Below are 13,098 nucleotides of genomic sequence, written 5' to 3' on the forward strand. Positions count from 1 at the left end.
GGAAGGAAGGAAGGAAGGAAGGAAGGAAGGAAGGAAGGGAAGGAGGGAGGGAGGGAGGGAGGGAGGGAGGAAGGAAGGAAGGAAGGAAGGAAGGAAGGAAGGAAGGAAGGAAGGAAGGAAGGAAGGAAGGAAGGAAGGAAGGAAGAGAAGGAGGAAGGGAGGGAGGGAAGGAAGGAGGAACAAAGGAAGGAAGGGAGGAAGAGAAAGAAATAGAAATGTGAAAAATAAAGAAAAAGGGTTAAAGGGATAATGAAAGGGACATCTAAACTAAGCAAGAGAAGAAATAGTAATAAAGAAAGAATGATAGGAAGGGAAAGAGGGAAGTAGGAAAAAAAGAAGGAAGGAAGGGAAAGAAATAGACAGAGAATGTGAGAAATAAAGAAAAAAAAGAGTTAAAGAAAAGTAATGAAAGGCATATAAAAACTAAGCAAGAGAAGAAATAGAAAGGGAGAAAGAAAAAATGAAAGGCAGAAAGAAATGGGGATGGTAGGGAGAAAAAAGAAAGGAAGGAAAGATGAAGAAAGAAGGAAAGAACAAAAAGAAAGAAAGCTGATCCACAGATATAGTAGTTAGTGCCACACATTGGTTGAGAAATAAGAATAAGAATAGTACTTCAATCAACCAATCAATAAACATTTATTAAGCATCTACTATGTGTCTGGCAATGTTTATTGGTGATACAAAACGAGCAAAAGATAGTCCCTGCCCTCAAAGAACTTACAGTCTAATGGGGAAAGTTAACATGCAAATAAATATATTCAAAACTAGCTATATACAAGATGAATAGGAAATAATTAATGGAGCAAAGGCATTAGAAGTAAGAGGGGTTGGGGAAAGTTTCCAAAAAATGAAGCAAAAAAGGAAGGAAAGACAGAATATGAAATGCCAATAGGTAGAAAAGATTCCTGTCCTTTTTCCTTCATAAGGATTGTTGACATATGTTATAATCAATTCTTCTTGAACCACAATCTCTCTTTGTGCCTCTGTCCATGATGTTACTATGTTCCAAAGCATTTGTTCTCATTTTGTCTTTGGCAAAAACTCCTCTGAAGGAGACTGAGTTGTGTTTGCCCTTTATCAGGTTACTTGTCGACTTTCTACCAGGCCTCACCTGAACCAGTGGGCTCAACTACTCCTACTAGAAATTCTCTTACCTGGCCCAACAGTTCCCAAATGGTCTAATTTCTCTATATGTCTTTTATTAATATGACATTTTTATTATTAAGAATCCGAAGTACAATTATGCATTAAAATCATTTTTCAATAATTTATTTCCTTATTTTGGAATTGCCCAGGGATTACCAGGAGAACATGGTATTCCGGGAAAACAAGGCATTAAAGGAGAAAAGGTAAGGTTTCAATTAGATTATTTTAAACATATTATATACTTTGATATATTTGAAAGAAAGGCTTTTGCCTTCTTTCGGGAAAGTGGAAAAAAAAACAGTTGGATAGGACTGGCTTTCCTTAATATGTATGACATAAAAAACCTCTAGACATAGTGAACCAAGGATCTGTGAAATCTGATAGTCCATCTCTGATTCTGTTACTAAAGCAGTACATCAATAAGAAGCAATTTAACCTGGAACTGGGAGATCTCTTTTTTACCAATGTTTACATGGGGATATTAATGCTGTATACCCATATTAATGTTGATTGGTTACTCAGGGAACCCTTCTAAATTATTTCACCTAATATATTGCAGAGATGGCACCCAATTAAATACATATTTTAAAAAGTTCATATAACAATACCACTCACTATTCCTGCTGTGAAATAATAATAATAATAACAATAGCATTTATGTAGAGCTTTAAGGCTTGCAAAGCAGAGAAAGAAGCAGGCAGCAGCAAGACAAAGTCAGACACTAGTCAGGAGGCTAATGTGACCTACTAGCTTCTTTCTTTTAAAAATTACTTAATTAGGTGACAGCTAGGTGGCACAGCGAATAGAGCACTGGCCCTGGAGTCAGGAGGACATAAGTTCAAATCCAGTCTCAGACACTTGACAGAATTACTTTTTTATTTTATTTTGTTATTTGCTTTTTTGGAGGTGAAAGGTAGGGCAATTGGGGCTAAGTGACTTGCCCAAGTTCACACTGCTAATTTTTGTATTAAGTGTCTGAGGCCGGATTTGAACTCAGATCCTGACTCCAGGGCCAGTGCTCTATTCACTGCACCATCTAGCAACCCCACTTGACACACTTACTAGCTATGTGACCTTGAGCAAGTCACTTAACCCCAATTGACTTGCCTTCCCCCCTCAAAAAAACCTAATTAATTTATCATTGTTTTTTATCACCTTTTGCAGGGAGATCCTGGTGGAATTGTAGGGCCTCCTGGATATCCAGGTCCAAAAGGTGAGGCAGGTCCTCCAGGTATAAGCCTGCCTGGTGAACCAGTAAGTATGATTCTCAACATTCCCATTTCCCTTCATGATACTCACTGTACAATCATATGTATTTCTAGTTTTGAGTAGTTCATATGGGCAAATTAATGTGTATAGCCTTATTTCATCCTTTAGATCAGGCCTGCACAACATATGGCCCATGGGCCATTTGCAGTCTGCCAAGGGATTTTGGACAGCCTGCCACTGCACACTGTCCCCTGTTTGTCACATGACCCATGGTAACCAACCTTCATCAATCTGTCCCTAATTATTTTTACTTGAAAGTGAGCTGCCAAAATCCTATCTGCAGCTTGAAAAGGTTTAGCCTATGTTACCTGCACTCACAGCACCAACTGAAATGTGGGAGCTTGAATAATGAGTCCATGGGCCAGGCAGAGATTGCATTCATATGTTTATTGCATGCCAAGCAAATCTCAAATAAGCATCTGAGGGTTCAAGTTTATATACTATAGCTAAAGCACTTACATCACACTTTCTCATGGGAAACTTCATGTTGTTTGCTACACGAAGTGCCTAGCTTGCAACCTTTAGGAGGCCATTCCCATGGGACACTTCCCTGCTTCCCTTATCTCATGTGTCACTACTTTATCAAGCAGTCAGGGTTTCAGGGATAGTCAGAATGTTCCAAGCCTCCCTTGCACAGAGGGGTGGTGAGTCAACATCCTGAGATACTGAGCCCAGGTGGGTGGAAACAAGCTCAAGGGGGTCCTTGGCCTGGATTCATGCCCAGGGCAGATCCCTCAGAACTAACCTTCAACATCACCCCCTACAAGCCTATTTTAATTTTTGTCCCAATCTACTGCCAAGTTGTGCAGGCCTGCTCTAGATGATACATAAATCTTTTAAGGTACTACTTTTATGCCTGCTTTGTCCAGAACTAAGGCAGAATCTTGAAGTTTTCATCAAGAAGTCTAGCAAAGGATGGATGTGGAGAGTCATTTTGGAAAAAATTTCAAGTCTAGGCTAAGGCCTAGGTAGGATGTGGAAAATTCTGTGTAGTTATAAACTTTAAACAGTGATACATAGTATTACTACTTCATAATCCCCTTTGTTACTTATCTCTAGTGTTAATAACATAAATTCCTACTATTAAGAAGTGTGCTTTATTACATATGTTTTCATTTTAAAATAACAACAGACTTTCCATCTTTTTTAAAGTCATTCCAATTTGTAGAGTGCCTAAATCTTACCTTCCTTCCCTAAAGGCAAAGGCAAGAGTACTAAGAAAAATGATCAAACTGATTTATTTTAGACAGTGACTTTCCAGAATCTTCGAGTCTCCAAGGAAACAAAAATATTATTCACCTACATGCTTCTTCATTCTTTTAGGGCTTAGATGGAATTCCAGGGACACCTGGTCCACGAGGGCCAAAGGTAGGAAAATAAGTCTTCCACATTAAAAGAAATTGACAACATATCACAACGAAGTATGTTCTCTTTGAGACATGTATTAGTGGAAATCTCTCATTACACAGGGTGAAAGAGGACTGCCAGGTGTTCATGGACTCCCTGGTGACATCGGACCTCCAGGAATGGGAATTCCTGGCCAACCAGTAAGCAAAATGAACAGAGTACTTTTGTGAACATTCATACCAATAGTATAAATTTAAAATTCTTGGTATTGTTCTTTTTTTTTCAAGCATCTATAAGACATTTAGGGATACCTGGTCACTTTCCCTAGTCCCTGAACTAAGCCTGTCTAGACTATCTGAGATCATAGAAAGGACTATGATGCCGGAATCCATTCAGCATATTTTCTGGCTTAAAAGGTGATATCATCTGAGAAATGATAGCAATTCTACTAAAAAATTGCTTGGATCAGGGACCTTCTTGATTACTGTCATAGTTTCATAGAAAGGATGGGCTGTCAGAAAAAAAGAGAAATGATTACAAACTTGTGGAGAAAGGGGGAGGCAGTATTCACAGAAATTTGAAGCAATGTGGGAGATAAGTTGGAGAAGGGAACAAAATTGAATGTATCTTTGAAATTGGCCTGAAAAAGGTGAAAAAAGTGAAAAGGTTATGGGAAAAAATTAGTCTAGTCAGGGTAGCAAACTCCTGAACATAGAAAAGAAAAGGGCCATGGAACTCTGTACACAGTTGGATTTGATTCAATTGACAAAATTTTATTAAGCACTTAGATGTACTAGGCTAAGGGCATTCAAAGACAAAAATGAAATAATTCCTGCCCTCAAGAAGCTTATATTCTACCATGAGATAACATGTACATCTAGAAATCTATGCAAAATAAATACAAAGTAAATAGGAAATGAGGACTAGCCCTGGAGATTAGGAAAAGCCTCACCTACAACAGGGAGATTTTAACTGAGCTTTTGAAGGAAATGGATTCCTTTAGATGGAGATGAGGAGGGAGTGAATGATGTAAAATAATCCAGGAAAAGTAGATTGAAGCCAGATGAGGAAGGTACAGCAAACAGATATTTGATTTAAAAGGTAACAGTGAGTCACTAGAGTTTATTGAGCATGGGAGTGACATAGTAAGCTTATATATTTAAAAAGTGATATATTTGCCCAGGAAAAATAGTCTTCTAAGACCTAGGGTTAAAGGTTCTGATAATGACTCTACCTTTATTCACTATGAGAAATGAGAAAATGAGACAGTCATTTTCCCCCCTTTCTTTCATGTAAAATAAGGAAAAAAGAAACCTATTGTTTAATTGTGTCTGACCCTTTGTGACTCCTTTTAGGGTTTTCTTAGCAAAGATACTGGCGTGTTTTGTCCTTTTCTTCTACAGTTCATTTTACAGATGAGGAAACTGAGGCAAACAGGGCTAAGTGACTTGTTCAGGGTCACAAAGTTAGTAAGTGTCTAAGACCAGATTTGACGTCAGGAAGATGAGTCTTTCTGACTCCAGGACTGGCACTCTATCCACTGTTATCCTAGCTTCCTAAAAGAAACTTACTTTGTAATATTTTTAATGACAACAACTATCGAAACATTACAAAACACTGTGACAATGGCAGTGACTTCAGATCTTGAAGCAGAGAATGTTCTCTGTTTCCCCAGGTGTCATCCCTTCAGAGTAATTCAGGGCAATTCAGAGTAATTCAGGGGAATAATAGCTGCTTCTCCTACTCTGTAGCTGTGCCAGTCAGTGGCTATCAACCCTTAGCAACTTGACCAGCACATATCATTTCCCTGGTTCCTTTCCACTACCCTTGGACATGCACAGGCTAACAAGATCCCTACTCTTTCAGAAACACAAGAAACCACATTTTCTTTGTTCCAACCCTGAATATGCTGACCCAGAGGAAAACAGAAACTCATGCAGCAGATTGATATCTCTTAGCAGCTGATCAGATCTCCTGCATCAAAGGAATCTCTGATGCTAATTCTTAAAGGACCCAGGTTATGTACTTCTACCAGGAACAGCAGTTAGTGAGAACATAGTTATAGCAGTGTGAGCTGTGTAGTTGCTTTTCCTCTGGCCAAATGCATTCACTCTTGCTCTCTTTTGGCCTTTCTCTTGGTTTCTCTTCAATAAACATCTTTGCTTCCAATTATTATATAGTGGATGTACCTTTAGGCAAGTACATGTGGGTTTGCTCTCTTGGTTGGCACCTTCATCCTGGATATATCTGGGCTTTTCCCCATTGTCAGTGGTGATAAATTCACATACATTATAATGACAATTATAATAAATTGAAAAGTTCATATTTAAGTGGAAGTAATATATGTGGGTAAAATTATGAAGCACTATAAGAAATAGTTTCCATATAAGGGTTTTAGCAATTAAGAAAGAGTAGAAAGAACATTTTAAAATTATTCTTAAAAACACATAGAATTTGAAAATGAGTGAATAAAATGTTCTTTTAACCATACTTTTTTTGGAAATAGAGCTTTATTGAATTTATCCACAGATTCAAAGGTGAGGTGTGTGGGAGGGGACAACAAGGAAGTAATCTGTTCTGTCAGGTAATTGAAATCTCCCCCGTGAAGAATATAAGAGAGCTGGAAATAGAAAGTTGAGCAAAGGAAAAAGTCATTTTGGGAATTGTAGTTTGGGAATTCTTAGTCAAAGATAAAATACAAAGGAAAAAAGTAATAAAAATCAACTTGAGGAAAAAGAAGCTCCTTGGAATAGTGGAGATAGAGTTGGCCTTAGAGTCAAGAAATCCTGGGTTGGAGTCTTACCTCTCATACAGGATAGCCATGTGACTCTTCATAAGCCGCTTAACTTGTCAGTGAACCAGGCAACTTTCTAAGACGATAAATTACAGAGGTACTGCCAGTCTACATTGCAGATACATGCTGTTGCCCTTGCCAAACATAAATTTTTGAAGAGGCAAACTGTGTTATTTTTGCTTCTATATCCCCAGGGAAGGGGAGGGGAGGAGAGGGAAGAACAGAATGCTGCTATCCAGGTGTTACATCTACATATAGTTTAAGATTGATCTGCCCACTCTCAGTTATCATTATTGTAGGATCAAGGAAGTGTCCAAAGAAATAAAATATTTAAGCCTACTCTTAGTTACCCTAAATTTCAAACTTTTAAAATTAGAAAAATTGACTGATTTGAGTTATACTTCCTACCCTGATGATTGTATTTTGTTTGTTTTTGCTTTTTTGGAAAGGGGAAAGGCAGGGAAATTGGGGCTAAGTGACTTGACCAAGGTCACACAGCTAGTAAGTGTTAAGTGTCTGAGGCCACATTTGAACTCAGGTCCTCCTGCTCCAGATCCAGTGCTCTATTCACTGTGCCACCTAGCCACCCCCTACCCTCATGATTCTATACCGGTTCTTAAGGTACCATCAAACAATTAATGAAAAGCAGCAAGGAGAAGAAGCCCTGGGCCCAGATCTAGAGCTGGAAGGGCCTCAGAGTCCAGTCTACCTCCTTCATTTTATCCATGCAGACAACAAGGCCTAGGAAGGTTAAATGAGTTGCCCAACGCAGGTAGTAAGTTGTCAAAGGTAGGATTTGGACCTTGCTATCCTGACACAAAAGCCAATGTTCTTTCCTTTCTGCTATGCTGCATTGAACTTGATAAACCTTTACTGCAGAAATAAGAGGTGGGTGTATTATTTGGTGGGCAGCTAGTTGGTACAAGGAATAGAGCACTGGACCTGGAGTCAGGAAGACCTAAGTTCAAATATGGTCTCAGGAATTTACTATGTGACCTTGGGCAAGTCATTTAACCATGTTTGCCTCACCTGTAAAATGAACAGAGGAAAGGAATAACAAATCACTGCAGTATCTTTGCCAAGAAAATCCCAAATGGGATCATGAAGAGTCAGACACAACCAAAACAACTGGACAACAACAATTGTTTGAACAGCCATCTTTATACTGAAAAGAATGGGAATTTGTATTAATAGCAACTTTAAAAAAAAAAAACCTGAATTTTAAATACATTAATATCTCAACTGTAATATGTGTGTGATTTATGGGGTTGGCTGTTTTATTTTAACTATATAGAGACTTTGTTAAATCTTCCAAAGTGTTTTTGAATTCAACTAAATAATTTACATTCCTTTCAGTGACTGACATATAGCACTTAATAATAAATGCTCATCCTAACCTATATATGCCTAAAGAGAGAATTCTAATTGATCATGTTTTCATTTGTAGGGATCCAGAGGGCCCTCTGGAGAGCCAGGTATTCAGGTAGAATATTTACTAAGTCATTTGGTTAAGTAAATATAGTATTCTTCATAGGCAGTAATTGTCAGAAGACTCCTATCATAAGTAATAATGATTTCTCTATCTTTTCAGGGTCCTAGAGGCCTCCCTGGGTTACCAGGGACTCCAGGAACTGATGTAAGTTAAGAGGTTTACATTCTAATATTTTACATTGAGCCTATCTTCATATGAGGAATTTTTAAAATGTTCTCTTTTTTTTAGGGAGCTCCAGGGAGAGATGGGAAGCCAGGGATGCCAGGTCCCCCAGGTGACCCGGTATGTATGCAAGCTGAGCCTGGTTTATGTATTTGAAATGCCTAGATTTTCACACAAAAGCCAAGCAGTTCTATCAGAGCATTCAGATTTTTATCATCACAACTAATTAGAATGTTTCTTTGCTGCCTGGTGGTTTTGTTTGCTCCCATTATTTTAGAAAGAAAAATCAGACTGCATCAGCATTGTTTTTTGATAAACATTCATTTTCTAGGGTTTGTAATTCAACTAGAGAAGTCTGACCCCAGCTGAGTTTAGGCATTTAATATCTCAATCCAATAGCAATTATAGTTAAAATATAGGTAGGAGTTTGACCCTTCCTAGGGCTAGCTGCTTAATAAATTTCATTATTTTCTAAATGAAAGCTTAACAGGTAAATAGCCTGTATTATTGTATGCATTCATGAATGCTAATACTTTAAGAGATGGAAATGACTGTGATAATTAGAAACAATAAGTTTCTTAAAATTAGTTTAGAACAATAAAAGTTTTACCAGGTTTTGTTTTAGAATATATCCTTATTTTCAGGTGCAATAGAATCTTCTTAAATAGCATCAGTATGAGCATTTCTATATGTGGAGGCCACATAGAACATGGCAATCAATTAGTCATTTTGAATGATAAAGCCTCCATCTAATCCCACAGTATTTAACCATACAAATCTCTCACCCTTCTACACCCTGAACCCTTTCTGACTTAATAAGCCAAGTGTGGGTGTATATTTGGTCCTTATTTTTAGCTCTACTAATGAGTGAATCACTTTGTAAATTTATAAAAAGCTATTTTAGCTTATAGAATCACCATGCTAAAGACACTTTTAAGGTGTAAACAAAAATAAAATTAGGGTCTGCCAATGTGTATCTCCCTCTTTAACCTCATTTTGGCTTCATTGGGAAATAAAAGTAAAGAAAAGTAATGCAAAAATTCTCTCATTTTCTAAACAGCCTGCACAACTTTTCAAAAGAATAGGTTTTTTCTCTTTCTGAATAAATTTTTGTTTGTAATCCAGGCTGTAATTAGTGGGAGTTTTGGGGGGGAGCATTACCCCAGGGAGAAGACTAATTCTTTCTCAATAAAATTCTTGGATCTCTCTCATTTGAAATGTGTAAATGTGGGAGAATGTTCTGTGAACTTAAAATGACATTTATTCTGATGGCAAGGATATAGCAAACTTATAAATTTGGGGTGAATTCTAGTGTTTATTTTTTAAAGTGCATTTAGTTACCTCTTGTTCTTATTACAGGTGGCACTACCTCTTTTGGGAGATATTGGTGCTATGTTGAAGGTAATCTATTGTTATGCAAGATTATCTGTTTCTGTTCATTTCTAAGGAAATAGCCAGGACATTCTTATAAGATGGAGCTTATTTAGTCTCATTGACAATTTAAATTTAAAAGGCAGGATGTACATTTTGAAAATAATTAAGGGATGGCTATTGCTCATTGTATTTTGTGCTTTATATTAATCCCTCTATCATGACTTCTTCTCTTAGGGAAGGCACCATAGACCCAGTCCCAAAGTAAGCTATGAAAAAGAGATGGTAACATTAGCAACCCTGAATCGATGATTTTCTTGTTGTAGAGGAATTTTTTCCTAATAGGAATCTCTCTGCAGTGTTCTCTTAATAGGAAGTTACATACCTGGCTTCCTTATGGGAACCATTATCCCATTTGCTTCACCTGTCCTGAGTAAGTACAATCTAATAGGAAATAAAACCCAAATAGAGATAACTAGAATAAATGTATGAAATACAGAGTTAGAAAACACAGTGGTAAGCGAGGTCAGAGAAGAAAGGTTAACCACAGCTTGTTTTCACAAAGCAACTTAAGGAACCAACATATCACATCAAGGAACTGTACAAAAAGAGGAGAGAGTCCTGCCAAGCAAAGCAACTAGCTTGTTATTAAGTTGGATCAGAATAATTTTCTCCATCTGCAAATTCAGAGTTAAACACAAAGTTTAGTTTTCACTCTGACATTTTCTTTGGAGCAACTAATTTTAACAAAAATAATCAATGTCTCTAGCTAAATGTTGTGTGCAGGAAGTATGAGGACTTTGATGTCCTGGTGTCACAGGTGCAATGCAATCTCATTTTTTTTCTGGTTCCCCACCTTGTGGGAGTTATATACCTAGCTCTTGTACATATCACAGTTACATTCATAGAAATAGCAGCTCTCTCTGTATAAGAATGTGTTGCAAACTAAACCACAGCATCAGGCTAATGATCCAGTAATCAGAGGAGTGTTCTTTCCCTAATATTGCATGTGCATTTTTGTTGGAGTAATAAACATCAGAGGTCAGCTAGGTAGCCCAGTCAATAGAATGCTGAGCCTGCAGTCAAGAAGACTTATCTTCCTGAGTTCAAATCTAGCCTCAGACACTTACTGACTATGTGACTATGAGCAAGTCATTTAACCCTCAGTTCCACACCCAAAGAATAGTCTGAAGGAGGTAATAGTAAACTACTCCAGTATCTTTGTCACCCAAGTCAGACACAACTGAAATAACTAAACAAAAATAAACATCAGGGGCTTTTAATCTTCATTAAGTAAGAGCCGTCATAGAACATCAAACGTTTTAAAAGAAGAGTTTTTTTTTTAAGCACTACATACATTCACTGAATTTAGGAATTTCAAGTTGGACAAGATATGCACAGAAGCAATAGGATTAAGCCAGTTAAAGAACAGAGAAATCTTGGGGGTGAAGGCTGACTTTGTGTTAGAATACCCTTGCCTCTTGTGGATACAGCCCATAAGTCCTAATGTTCTTATAAGGAATAAGGGAATCCTGAGGTGGTATGGTCCCAGGGCTTCCCTAGCTCAAATAAGAACAAGCTTTGATAAATGACCTCATCAAGGAGGAAAAATAGAAAAGAGCTGTTCTTGTAGCAAGAATGAGACAAGAGACAGCTAAAATTGTGTATTAGCTTCCTTATGTATTGAAAAGAGAAGTTTCAGGGCAGCTAGGTGGCACAGTGAATAGAGTACCAACCCTGGAGTCAGGAGGACCTGAGTTCAAATTTGGCCTTAACACAAAACTAGCCATGTGACCTTGGGCAAGCCACTTAACTCCAATTTCCCTACCTTTCCCCACTCCGAAAAAAAAAATAATAAAAGAAAAAAAGCCTACTATAAATTATTTTTTAAAAAGAAAGAAAGAAAAGAGAAACAGCATGTCATAGTGCCTAGAGAATAGACTGCAAGTCAGGGAGACCTAATTTCAAGTCCTGCCTCTAACATTAATTGGTCGGGTGATCCTGAGCTTAAACTCTTCACTTAACCTTTCCATGTTCCTAGGCGATCCTCTAAGACAGTAAGGTGAAAAGTAGGTGCCAGTCTGCAGCAGTCGAAGGCGTATATACCACAGGAATCACAGGTGCTGTTAAAAAGGAAAAGAAGATAGCCTTTGGATGTTTCTGACAGATCCTCCAGAGGAGGTTTATGAAAATAAATGAAGTCGAGTCCCAAAGGCCAAGATAAGGGAGGGTTTCAGCCTGAGCTGGTAAAGGGGGTTGCTCTCAAGATGAAATCATAGAGCCATTGCGGTGTCCAAGTCTCAGGAGTACTTCACCAACAGGAGGCACACGCTGTCCACGTGTACTGTGCTCCTATTTACAAAAATGCGGCCAAAGGGTCTAGCAACAAATTCCTGGATTAATACATCATTCTAAAAGAAAACCTGAGGAAGCTCAAAGACAAATACAACAGCAAATTAATCTGAAAACAGAACAGAATGATAAAAATGAATTTGATGTATGAATATCAAGCCTAAATATATTGGGGGGTGGGTTAATTTGGTAGTTTGGGTTTTTTTAAGAAAAAAATAAAAATAATAAGCAGCTTAAGGCAAAATTTGAATGGCACAGGATGATAACAGACCTAGGAGTAAGGAGGCCATAATTCTTACATAGACCTTGTCACTAACTAGCTGTATGACCTAGGATACAATCTCTCTGGACCCTGGTTTTCTCATTTGTAAATTTAGAGTTTGGAATTAGAGGCTTTCTTAGGTTCCTTACAGCTTTTGCTTTCTGTTATTTAAAAGGATTCTAATGAACTGAAAAGCAAATCCTTCTTTATGCTTGAGTCCAAGCATTAAAATATAAGGTCCTACTAATCTAAATCTAAAAGTAACTGAAATGCAAATATTATAGTATGTCAAGTGAGCAAGAATTTCTTAAGCACCTACCTTGTACAGGGCAGTGTGCTAAGCACTAGCATGATATGTTTAATAGTAATTGAATGTAATATAATCATCATATGTTTAATATGACATCTTTTTATTAGTATTAAGGGTTGGTGGTATAAAGAGAAAAAAGAAAGCTTTTTTTAATAAAATCTCAGAGTTGGAAAGTACTTTAAAGTCATGTGACATAGTCTTCCTCCCAATGCAGGAGTCTCCTCTTCGAAGTTCCTGACATGTGGTCACCTTAGCCTCTCCTTGAATGACTAGGAATTCACTTCTTTGATTTTTTCTGTTGTTTAATATGTATGATTATTAGCAAATCCTTCCTTATATTAAACTTAAATCTGTCTCCTACATTTTTTTTTTGGTCTTTTTGGAAGTGGGAAGGCAGGGTCATTGGGATTAAGTGACTTGCCCAAGGTCATACAGTTAGTAAGTGTAAAGTGTCTGGGGCCAGATTTGAACTCAGCTTCTCCTGACTCCAGGGCTGGTGCTCTACTCACTGTGCCACCTAACTGCCCCCTTCCCTACAATTTTTACTCCTCTTTCCCTCTAGAATAATTTCCTCTTCATTAGGATAGCCCTGA

At 37.6% G+C, this 13,098-nt stretch overlaps 1 protein-coding gene across 1 annotated transcript in view; it reads left to right on the plus strand.

Moving 5' to 3' along the window:
- COL19A1 (collagen type XIX alpha 1 chain) overlaps positions 1-13,098 on the plus strand; it is a 426,484-nt gene that overhangs the window by 333,847 nt on the left and 79,539 nt on the right. The window contains exons 25-32 of the mRNA XM_069070725.1: positions 1,296-1,349; positions 2,311-2,400; positions 3,739-3,783; positions 3,885-3,962; positions 8,004-8,039; positions 8,148-8,192; positions 8,277-8,330; positions 9,570-9,611. Of these exons, the coding sequence (XP_068926826.1) occupies positions 1,296-1,349; positions 2,311-2,400; positions 3,739-3,783; positions 3,885-3,962; positions 8,004-8,039; positions 8,148-8,192; positions 8,277-8,330; positions 9,570-9,611 (444 nt within the window). The remainder of the gene's footprint in view (positions 1-1,295; positions 1,350-2,310; positions 2,401-3,738; positions 3,784-3,884; positions 3,963-8,003; positions 8,040-8,147; positions 8,193-8,276; positions 8,331-9,569; positions 9,612-13,098) is intronic.

Source organism: Petaurus breviceps, unplaced genomic scaffold (assembly GCF_028583685.1).
Source record: "Petaurus breviceps papuanus isolate PSGF00001 unplaced genomic scaffold, PetGlider_PUasm1.0 90822, whole genome shotgun sequence".
NCBI classification, from domain to species: Eukaryota; Metazoa; Chordata; class Mammalia; order Diprotodontia; family Petauridae; genus Petaurus; species Petaurus breviceps.